The 12016-nt window shown below is 40.5% G+C and overlaps 1 protein-coding gene across 1 annotated transcript; it reads right to left on the reverse strand.

Moving 5' to 3' along the window:
* Positions 1-1566: 1566 nt before the first annotated feature.
* Positions 1567-11986, reverse strand: LOC133479112 (uncharacterized). Its single transcript, XM_061775630.1, has 9 exons — positions 11763-11986; positions 9825-9876; positions 9581-9745; positions 9375-9515; positions 7890-8126; positions 7775-7816; positions 4251-4384; positions 2370-2437; positions 1567-2272 (listed from the first exon to the last, which is right to left on the reverse strand). The coding sequence occupies exons 2-9, from the start codon at positions 9865-9867 to the stop codon at positions 2194-2196; spliced, it is 909 nt and encodes a 302-aa protein (XP_061631614.1). The 5' UTR covers positions 9868-9876; positions 11763-11986; the 3' UTR covers positions 1567-2193.
* Positions 11987-12016: the final 30 nt, after the last annotated feature.

The following is a 12016-nucleotide window of genomic DNA, read 5'->3' on the forward strand; positions in this document are numbered from 1 at the left end:
CATCTTCAACACCCTTCTACCAATATACTCACTATTTCTCCTCTGGGTGTGTCCAAACCATCGAAGTCTGCTCTCTCGAACTTTGTCTCCAAAACATCGAACCTTGGCCGTCCCTCTGATGAGCTCATTTCTAATTTTATCCAACCTGGTCACTCCGAGAGCGAACCTCAACATTTTCATTTCCGCCACCTCCAACTCTGCTTCCTGTTGTGTTGTCAGTGCTTCTGTCTCTAATCTGTAAATCATGGCTGGCCTCACCACTCTTTTATAAACGTTTCCCTTCATCCTAGCAAAGACTCTTCTGTCACATAACACACCTGACACCTTCCTCCACCCGCTCCAACCTGCTTGGACCCGTTTCTTCACTTCCTGACCACACTCACCATTGCTCTGGACGGTTGACCCAACATATTTAAAGTCCTCCACCCTTGCAATCTCTTCTCCCTGTACCTTCACTCTTCCCACTCCACCCCTCTCATTCATGCACATATATTCTGTCTTACTTCGGCTAATCTTCATTCCTCTTCTTTCCAGTGCATGCCTCCATCTTTCTAACTGTTCCTCCAGCTGCTCCCTGCTTTCACTGCAGATCACAATGTCATCTGCAAACATCATGGTCCACGGGGATTCCAGTCTAACCTCATCTGTCAGCCTATCCATCACCACTGCAAACAGGAAGGGGCTCAGGGCTGATCCCTGATGCAGTCCCACCTCCACCTTTAATTCATCTGTCACACCGACAGCACACCTCACCGCTGTTCTGCTGCCCTCGTACATGTCCTGTATTATTCTAACATACTTCTCTGCCACTCCAGACTTCCGCATGCAGTACCACAGTTCCTCTCTGGGTACTCTGTCATAGGCTTTCTCTAGATCTACAAAGACACAATGTAGCTCCTTCTGACCTTCTCTGTACTTTTCCATCAACATCCTCAAGGCAAATAATGCATCTGTGGTACTCTTTCTAGGCATGAAACCATGTATATATACTTTATATGTACTATATACTGTATTGTGTATGTATGTATATAATTTAAATAAATTAAGATTAGATCAACTTAAAATTTCATATATAAGTACATCCATCCATTCCCTTTTCATGAGTCACCTGTTTAGATTCAAAGTTTGAATGTTTTGGTGGTTTCCTTTTCGTGTGCGCACACCTGTCACAGACTGACTGCACCAGTTGTGGTGAAATACACAGATGTTATTTAAGTCACGAAGCGGCATTTGGAAGAATGAAATAATGATTGGTTTATTTAAAGGTTGCTTTTGACATGTGCAGAGGAATATCGCTGGCGTTGGGTCAAAACCACCCATGTTCGAATTTGGTCAATTTAATATTTTTTTACAAATCGACATCATGGGTCAGTCTCCATGTGTGTATTTTTAAAAATACCAATTTCAAGTGTTGAAAATCTCTCTCTCTCTTTGACGACACAATGTTAATGGATCAACAAACATGCCATTATTTTCTTTTCCTGAAAAGCGATGGTATCGGAGATGCAAGGTTTTCCAACCGACGCCAGAGATATGTATACCACTTCTTAAACGTTGCACTTTCATTCAAACTCTGGAGCTTGTGTAAAAATAGAAATGAAAGCCCAACAGGAAAAATAGGCTGGATTCCAAGATGGTCAGATCACAAAGAATTTATTCTCAAAGGCAGAAGAACAACATCTTCTCTGAGAGACTGAACCACAATGGGCAAAATACGGGCATATAAACAAAAATTTGGCAAAACCCCTTCTTTCTGATTTGTCAATCATGGACGGGCTGATCTTAATGGAAAATGCTGTCCTAAACTCTAAACTTATTAATGTTGTTCTTACTGGTACCCAATCTAGACTTTGATTTGATGTCTGCGTTTCTCTTTCAGGCTGTCACACTTTCCCTAATTTAACGTGTCTCGAGGTTCATTTGATTATAATGGAATCCAGGACAACAGAGTAATGAAAATTACACACTAAATTTCACACTAAATGAAAATGCATCAAAAGCGGCTTGCATTTCGAAATGCACTGTAACTTATTCATATGTCGCATGTATGTAAATAAGTCCATGTTGATCTTATTTACATTCACATAACTGGTAAAGAAAGCATCACAATCGTCATCATCATACTCAGAAACATCAGTAATTCTCTTTCTCTCCTTAGCCCAATCTTTATTTTTCTTCAGTCGCTTTGCTTCTTCAGTGCGTCAGTGGGAGGAGAGGGGGCTTCTTCTTCTTCTTCTTCTCTGGCCGCAGTGGCACTGCAGCAGCTGTCGGACTGTGATAAAGACAGGAGGTTTTTGCACTAATTAGCACAGCGGTGACTGGTGAAGGAGTGGAGTGAGTGCAGCGAGGATAAGAAGGAGATGAAATACCAGCGACACTGGCAGTAGTGGCGGGCGTTCATCGGCTTTCTGGCGTTCTTCATCTGCAGGAATCTTTTCTGAAGTTGGAAAAAAATAAGAGTGTTTTTTTTGCAGGCTCCCTTTTTTTATCTTGTCATCTCTTAAAACAGCTCATGAAAGGTCAGCCTTGTCGTGACTCAATCATTTTTTTTTTCAAATTTGCAGTAAATTTTATCTATAGAGCACTTTTCAGAAACTTTAAACAACTTATATTTGAAAACAAATAGCAACACATGCAGACGGAACATACAGCAATACTCACAGGGATATATTCTTCATCCTCAACAAAAAAATGACTAAAACTGTCACTCTAAATTGCCCGTAGGTGTGAATGTGAGTGCGAATGGTTGTTTGTTTGTATGTGCCCTGCAATTGGCCGGCAACCATTTCAGGGTGTACCCCGCCTCCTGCCCGATGATAGCTGGGATAGGGTCCAGCAGGCCCGCGACCCTTGTGAGGATAAGCGGCTCAGAAAATGGATGGATGGATGCATGGATGGATGGATGGATGGATATAATGTTTGCCAACTTGGGTGGGGTACACACAGAGCAACAACCAGGCCAAATTTGAGCATTTTCCCTCCCTAGGAAAGCTCGCCTCCTCCGGTGCAACCCAGGGGTGTGTTGTCAGTCCATTCCTATCTTGTTTGTTACCAGTGTAGCTCAAAAGCTACTAAACTGATTCGTAGAGGACAGGTCAAGGAAAACACAGATTAAGTTTAGGTTGGATCTGGATAGTGGATCCAGGATTTTTTTTACTGAAATCAAAAATCTAAAAGTCCCGTTCTGAGACTTTTGATCCATGTAAGGCACTTTAAACGCATAAAAATAACCACAAACGTTTATCCCGTGGTGTCAGGTGGTTTAAGAGGAATTTATTTCTCAGCGATCTGCTCGGTGATAATAATCAAAGTTAAACCAATTTTTATAATGGCAAATGCTAGTGATACTACAAGATGTGCAAAACAGATGCAAAAATGCAATTGCTTGTCTGTTTTTGACATACTTGGCGATAAAGAGGATTCTGACGTTATGTGGTTAAGATACAGCAGCCTATGATTATACACATGCCCAACAGGTTGTTTAATGTGCACATGGAGCATCAAGAAATGAACGGCTGAAGTGGTACCATGCTCCATGAAGCTTCATCTCGCGATCACTAGAAAATGCTTATGTGTGTGGTCAACACCGAGTTGGGCCGACCACTGACTCCATGATTTTGACGGGAAACGGAACGATAGCCAATTTGGAAGCCCGGGCGCAAATAGAGGAGCAACTGGTTGTGTTTTGACGGATATCTGACACATTTCGACTTGTCATAAAATAAAATATGACATTAAATGTACTAACATAATGAATAAAATACAGGTATTATAAATAACATTAATAAAACAATAAATACAACAACATAATATATACAAAAAAATCATTTTAATTACCTGACAAGATGGCTAAGGTCATAGCAAATATTGGCATTTTAACTTCTCTGCTAGTCAAGCGTTTTCAACCAAAACAGTTTAAATTTTCTCAATCTGAACAAGAACTCGAATCATTTTGACAGACGGTTGAGGTCCTGTTTTAACATCTGTCAGTAGAAATACGTCTAAGTGAAACCGGCCAGTGGCGCAAAAAAGGTTGAGGACTGCTGTACTATGCTGAGGGGGAGAAAAAAAAATCAATTATGTCATCAATTAATCGACCACTACTGTCGACTACAAAAAAAATTACAATTCTCTCTTTTCTTTTCACCTCTCCAGTCATATATTTCAACCTATCAGGTCTCGACCTGAACAAGAAGGCTATTCATTTAGAAAAAAATTATCCTAACAAGGGTAGACATCTTTGTTTTTACCTTCCTTCTTCTGATTTGGCCAAACAAAAGCAGAACCAAGCTGAGCAGCAGGAGCACCACCAGGCTACCAGCGACCAGAAGCCACCAGCCCAGCTTGGAAAGTGCAGGCTGGACACGGGGGGGGGAGGAATAACCTGAACACCAGGAGAGGGAAGCATCAATTTGTTAAAAAGACAATCATCACATGGGTGGCGGGCTGATTTTGAAAGCCGAGGGGACGAGTAGATGGACATGGTAGCACATAGACGCTGAAATCTGACTGGGCATACAAATCTAACTTTTTTGTTGTGTTACTGTTGAGGGGTTGTGGCTAGCATGTCACGTTCTGTTGCTCTGAGCACTAACATTTCCAAAGTGTTTTTGAAACCGTCACTCGACTCGCAGTTGTGGCAATGGGAAGAGGGAGAGCGACTCAGAGAGCTAGAAGCTAATAGTCGTGTTCTGCTCGTGACTTGGTTGTTTTGGCGTCGGTCACGGCTTACAGCAGCCATTTTCTTGTTTTCCAATAACACGGAGATAAACCGTCCAACATCTCACGTAATCATTGAGCAATGATTTGAGTCGATCACAGTCTTTGTTCTTTGCAAATATGAGAAGTTGAGTAGAAATGCATGGTAAGGAAGCGACACGAATGTCAGCACATGCACACAGCAGAACATTTCTTTGAAAAACCTAATAAAATCCAGATGATACTTACATTTTGAGCCTGGATTGCGGTAAATCGATGGTGTCTATTATACATAGAAGGGTTTTCCTGATTGTTGGGGTGGATTTTGGGGCTGCGTATTTTACTTGTGTAAAATACATGAGAAATTACGGTAATCGATTAATAGACAACTATTCATCAATCCATTTTCTACCGCTTATCCGAGGTCGGGTCGCGGGGGCAATAGCTTTAGCAGGGACGCCAGACCTCCCTCTACCCAGCCACTTCATCCAGCTCTTCCGGGGGGATCCCGAGGCGTTCCCAGGTCAGCCGAAAGACGTAGTCTTTCCAGCGTGTCCTGGGTCGTCCCCAGGGTCTCCTCCCGGTGGGACGTGACCGGAACACCTCACTAGGGAGTCGTCCAGGAGGCATCCGAATCAGATGCACCAGCCACCTCATCTGGCTCCTCTCGATGTGGAGTAGCTGCGGCTCTACTCTGTAATCCTCTCGGATGACCGAGCTTCTCACCCTATCGCTAAGGGAGAGCCCAGACACCCTGCGGAGGAAAGCCGTTTCGGCTGCTTGTATCTGGGATCTTGTTCTTTCGGTCACGACCCACAGCTCGTGACCATAGGTGAGCGTAGGAACATAGATCGACTGGTAAATTGAGAGCTTCGCCTTTCGGCTTAGCTCCTTCTTTACCACAACGGACCGATACAAAGTCCGCATCACTGCAGACGCTGCACCGATCCACCTTTCGATCTCCCGTTCCATTCTTCCCTCACTCATGAAGAAGACCCGAAGATACTTGAACCCCTCACTTGGGGCAGGATCTCATCCCGACCTGGAGAGGGCACGCAACCCTTTTCCGACCGAGGACCATGGTCTCAGATTTAGAGGTGCTGATTCTCATCCCAGCCGCTTGACACTCGGCTGCGAACTGCTGAGTTGGAGATCTACGCCTACGAAATTCTGTCCATAAAAGTTATGAACAGAATCGGTGACAAAGGGCAGCCTTGGCGGAGTCCAACCATCACCGGGAACGAGTCCGACTTACTGCCGGATATGCGGACCAAACTCTTACTCCCGTCGTACAGGGACCGAACAGCCCATATCAGGGGGTTCGGTACCCCATACTCCCGAAGCACCCCCCACAGGACTCCCCGAGGGACACGGTCGAACGCCTTCTCCAAGTCCACAAAACATATGTAGACTGGTTGGGAGAACTCCCATGCACCCTCGAGGACCCTGCCGAGGGTGTAGAGCTGGTCCACTGTTCCACGGCCAGGACGAAAACCACCCTGCTCCTCCTGGATCTGAGATTCGACTTCCCGACGGACCCTCCCCTCCAGCACCCCTGAATAGACCTTACCAGGGAGGCTGAGGAGTGTGATCCCCCTGTAGTTGGAACACACCCTGCGGTCCCCCTTCTTAAAAAGGGGGACCACCACCTGAGTCTGCCAATCCAGAGGCACAGTCCCCGATGTCCACGCGATGTTGCAGAGGCGTGTCAACCAGGACAGCCCCGCAACATCCAGAGCCTTTAGGAACTCCGGGCGAATCTCATCCACCCCCGGAGCCTTGCCACCGAGGAGCTTTTTAACCACCTCAGTGACCTCAACCCCAGAGATAGGAGAGCCCGCCCCAGAGAACCCAGACTCTGCTTCCTCATGGGAAGGCGTGTCGGTGGAATTGAGGAGGTCTTTGAAGTATTCTCCCCACCGACTCACAACGTCCCGAGTCAAAGTCAGCAGCGCCCTAACACCACTATACACATTGTTGATGGTGCACTGCTTCCCCCTCCTGAGACGCCGGATGGTGGACCAGAATTTTCTCGAAGCTGTCTGGAAGTCTTTCTCCATGGCCTCACCGAACTCCTCCCATGTCCGAGTTTTTGCTTCAGCGACCACCAAAGCTGCATTCCGCTTGGCCAGCCGGGACCCATCAGCTGCCTCAGGAGTCCCACAGTGTTTGTTATGGGTGACCCTGCCAGGGGCATAAAGCCCCAGACAACTTAGCTCCTTGGATCATTGGGACACACAAACCACTCCACCACGATAAGGTGACGGGTTGCAGTAGGGGTAATAGACAACTAATCGATTTTAAAATTAATCAGGAACTATTTTGATAATTGATTGTTTAAAGCCATTGTTTAACTTGAACTTTCCATATCCTCTGGTTTAAGTCTCTCAGTAAATATTCTCTAATTTCTGTAGTTTTCCATGAAAGCAGACTGTTTATCTTTTTTTTTAATCAAAATAAGATAGTTGCAGTTAATTGTTGGCCAATTATTTAAAATAATCAATAGAATACAGATAATCGATTCTAAAAATATTAGAGCAGCGGCCCTACTATGCCTGTTTATTTTATTATTATATTATTATTTATTATATTTTATAATTTTTTTTGACAACGCATAATACCTGTTTTCTAAGAAAATAGTTTTCTTGGTGTTGTCTGGTTTTGTAATGAAAGGACATCAATGACCTCTTTAAAGACATTTTCAATAAAGTTAGATTTATTTTCTCCAAATTAGCCCTTTAATTGCTTAATTTATATTAATTTAGAATACCCTAGATATAAATAATTCGCTTTAACCTGGAGTAAGAGATTTAAAAAAAACAAAAAAAAACACTCAAAACTCATTTTACTCAATTCACAATTCTGCTTTTGAACTAATCACATGTATTGGAAGCAACACAGCCAAGAGAAATGCTACAAAATGAAGGTACTTTACTGTTGGAAATACATTTATACAGTTTCATAGAACAAATATTAGGATTTAAGTTGTAAATGTAGGTCAGTGCTTCTGATAGTGTTTAGGTCAGCAAACAAGGCCTTACTGGTCTTGACCACATAAAATAAAAGTTGTATTTACCCAAGTCCTTTGTGCTTGGCGTGCTGGTTGTCATGTAAATGTCTGCAAGGAAAAAAAACAACATTTAAAACGTGGTCTTGTGGTAGAAATGATCATCTGAATTCCTACTTCCTACTTTTCACGTCAATCTCTATTTCCTCCGTGTACTCGGCCACCTCATGGTAGAAGACACACTGCCACTTCCCCGCATGGGACGCCTCCACCGGGTCGAGGCGAGCAATGCCGCGGTCCCATCGACGAGCACCGCCGGGCCTTCTCCAGTGCACCACTGTGTCCGAGGGCAACCCGGCCACCCAACACTGCAGCACTGCCAAACTGTGCAGCCACAGGTCACCCGCAGGCTCCACCAACACTGACAACGTGATGGAGAATATATTTAATCATTCATTTATGTACACAAAATACTCTTGACTTATAATTGCTTGTCCATTTTGTTGCTTGTGTGCGATTTCGTGTCAGCAGTTTTTGATGTATAGTATAAATGTTATGTTATTAACATTAAATGATATCAAAAATATTTCAAATAATAAGAATAATTCTTCTTGGGAATGGGAGTTGGCATATTTAACAATATTTAAAATATTCATTCATGTAATTTGTAACTATAAATTATTGAAAATTTTAAATTGCAAATTAAAATTACAATTTAATTCAATGTAAAACTAAATCACACAAATAATTATAATTTAAATAACAATAACAATAAGTGACACTAACAATTTCTAATTCAATTAGATTTACTTTAGAATTTATTTCTTATTTTCAAAATGAAACTATGTCAAATAAATTAGACTTAGCGGTAATTTTTAATTTTTTCAAACTATTATATTTGCGGGAGGGCAAATTAGGTGAAATTCACACAATGATATTAAAAAACTAAAGTGTTTATACAACTAAAAACAGTTTATTTGCAACTTCTTGCACATATACAATATAGTGAAGTACTTTAGGTTCAAATTATGATACATATTTTATTTTTATATATTTTGATAATTTCTTATGCGGTTGGAAACTTTGTTGAAAATGTCATTGCCTATTTAAAAATACATCAAGGTTAAAAAAAATAATAGCTCGCTGCATTCTAAATTATTATGTAAATGATACTTTTCTCAAATTTTCCTAAAAATGTTGATACAAATAACATGACCTCCTCATGTTGCAAATTCAATAAATGACAATTTTCAGTTCTTTACAACCTGTCAAATATCTTGAAACTCTGTTGTGCATCATTTAGAACAATGCATTTTAAGTTCTTTTATTTATTTATTTTTAAATACTATCATTGGGAGATTTCTTCAAAAACATTAGAAAATTATTCTGATGGTTGATGATTTAAAAATTATGGCCGACTATCATTTGTATCACCTATTTAGGAAAATCGGGGAAAATACCATTTGCATAATAACTTGGAACATTGCGTAAAAAGGAAAAAAATAAATATAAAATCCTATGAGTTTAAAAAAAAAAAAAGTTCTTTAAGAAAACATGTTTAAGCTTTGGCAGGAGTCTGCACTTATAGTTAGTGCTATTATAAAGTTGACAAGTGGAGTCTTTATTTTAACTCACAAATACGTATAGTATTGTGGAGTTCAGTGCTCACCGGAGACAACAACAAGCGTGTGCACTTTCAACTTATTGTCTACAAAGCATGTGAATTGTCCGGCGTCGCCTTCCTCCACCGCGGTGATCTCCAGATTAGTCTCCTGCCTCACCTTTGACCTGGACCCAATGGCATTGGTGCCTGACAAAAGACAACATGTTATGAACTAATGAGGGATTTGATTTTGTTAGTTTTTTTTGTCCTACCTCTGAGCAGCATGTGAGTCTTGCCGCTAATCTGGACAACCAGGTCGTCGCTGTGACGCCACACCAAGCTGCTGGCGAAGTCGCCAAGGCCGCACGTGATGGTGACCCTCTGGCCCGTTTTGGTGTGGATCAGCTCTGCTCCAGTCTGCTGCAGAGCACCCAGCACTGAGGAGGGAAGATCACGTTACACAAAGATCAACCCTATGTTTGATTCAATCTTGTTAATACTCACATACTGACTCACCCAGTGGAAACCACATGAGGGTCTTCATTGTGATAAGATGCATCCAAAAATTCTTTAAAAATATATAATAAAGTTGAAAAATTTTGTTTTTAAATCCAGGATAAACGTACCACACGGAGCTTCTGTGTGAGATAAGACGAGTTGATTCCAAAACCACTGAACTTTTTCTTCACTTCCTTCCTCTCTCGTTCTGGACTTAAAAGCGTGTGCTTTGTCGTCTTCTGATGTCACTAGAAAATGTTTTTGCCATATTACCAAGCATTTATTGTTTTTATGAGAGGTCTATAGTATCCAATGTTGAATTTTCTCATCTATCTGCATGCTGGGGCAACTCTGTGTACTGCTGTTTTAATATATGTCATTTATTCTTATTATTTCTAAATTTTTTGTGAGCTCAATACATTTAAAATCATGTTCAACCAAAAACAAAGCAAAATGTATTCACAAATTTGAAAAAATCTGACCTTTCATTTGAGGGTTAAAATTAGTATATTTTTGTGTATTTTTTTAAGGTGACTGAGTCTCATGAAACACACTTTTAAATCAAATGTGTCTACATAATTGACAAATGAAGTACAGATGAGTAAAATCACAAAGGAAAATTGTATTAAAAAGTGCTTAGTAGACTTCAGATGTCACTAGAATTGTTTTCTTTTTTTTGGGTCATATTTTAAACCATTTATTTGTTTTCTGGGATGTCAAGTGTCCAAATGAAAACAATATTACTGCAAATGTTTTTAGTCATCTGCAGAGTCAACCTCATCTGTTCTGCTCTATTGATTTTCTGTGAATACATTAAAAAAAAGAACAATACACATTTATTCAAAATATTTAAGTGTAATTTGTTTTAAGGTGACACTGAGCATCATGAAATGTGCTCTTAAGCGTAAATACAAAAATGTATTTTAAAAATACAAATAATTAAACAACTATCAGATAAATAGATAAGAACTATTATTGGCATATAAAGAGAACGCTGAGTGAGACTGAGTTCACATCAGCGCAACTATATTCATTCATTTATTCATCTTCCGGATCGCTTATCCTCACTAGGGTCGCAGGGCAATTTATTTATTTATATATATATATATATATATATACACACACACACACACACATACACAGTATATATATTTTAGGTACAAAATTATAGTTATGCTAACATGACCAGAAAATATGATTTCAAGCATGATGACACTTTTAATGCTGTAGATTTAAATGTTTTCATCTCTCACCTACCAGTATTCATGTTTCAGATGATTACTGGTCTAACTCAAGATTTAGTTCCCATTATGAAATATGAGGGCAGTCCATTGTTGGATTTTTTTCCTGATACATCAGTGCAACACTGTGCCAACTCCCATTTCCATGATGACCGCACCCAATAAACCAGGCTTCACCTGTCACAAAAACATCCGAGAAAGCGAGCTTCATAGAGTGATAGAAGACTCAGAAAGTAAGTAGTGCTTTAGCTTGGGTGTCAGTGCATTTGCATGTGAGAATGTAAATCGTATTTAATATCATCTGTCATGAAATACTGATAGCTGTGACAGATGTTTAGACTTACACTACTATTGTACGAAACGTTTTTTGTAATCCCAGTTCGTTTCTTTTCTTTCAGGGAACGTAGATGGTACCGACTGTGATCTGATACAGCAGCCGTAGATTAAAGTTGATTTATTATATTTGGCAGAATGCCAAACTCTGGCGAACAAATCAAAAAACGCAATTTTTGTAAAAGCAAATATCCAGAAGAAATCTTTGTCCTATGAATCACCAAAATATAAATCCCCCAGATTTTACTGCCGCCATAACTTTAAATCCCTCCTGCAAAATGACAAAAATGGAGTTAGCCCACTCTCAATTATAGAACCTTTTTCAATACTTGATTCAGAGGCAGTTACTTGTGCTTTGTAATCTAAATTATTCAATACTTACCTTACTTCAGAGGCAGTTACGTGTGCTATATTCGTAATCAAGGCATCATCATCTGCAACACTTGCAAGGATGCAAAACACTGTGGGAGGCGCAACTTGAAAAGAAAGGAGCAACAAAAGAAAGCTGCACATTGGAAAGTTGTAGACCAACTTAAAACCACACAGGGGGAAAAAACAAAAAAACATGCGGCTTTGCTCTTGCTTTTGGAAACGACTGAGCTGAGATTCTGCACAAATCTTAAGTGTGATAAATGT

The sequence above is a fragment of the Phyllopteryx taeniolatus genome, chromosome 6 (genome assembly GCF_024500385.1).
Source record: "Phyllopteryx taeniolatus isolate TA_2022b chromosome 6, UOR_Ptae_1.2, whole genome shotgun sequence".
NCBI classification, from domain to species: domain Eukaryota; kingdom Metazoa; phylum Chordata; class Actinopteri; order Syngnathiformes; family Syngnathidae; genus Phyllopteryx; species Phyllopteryx taeniolatus.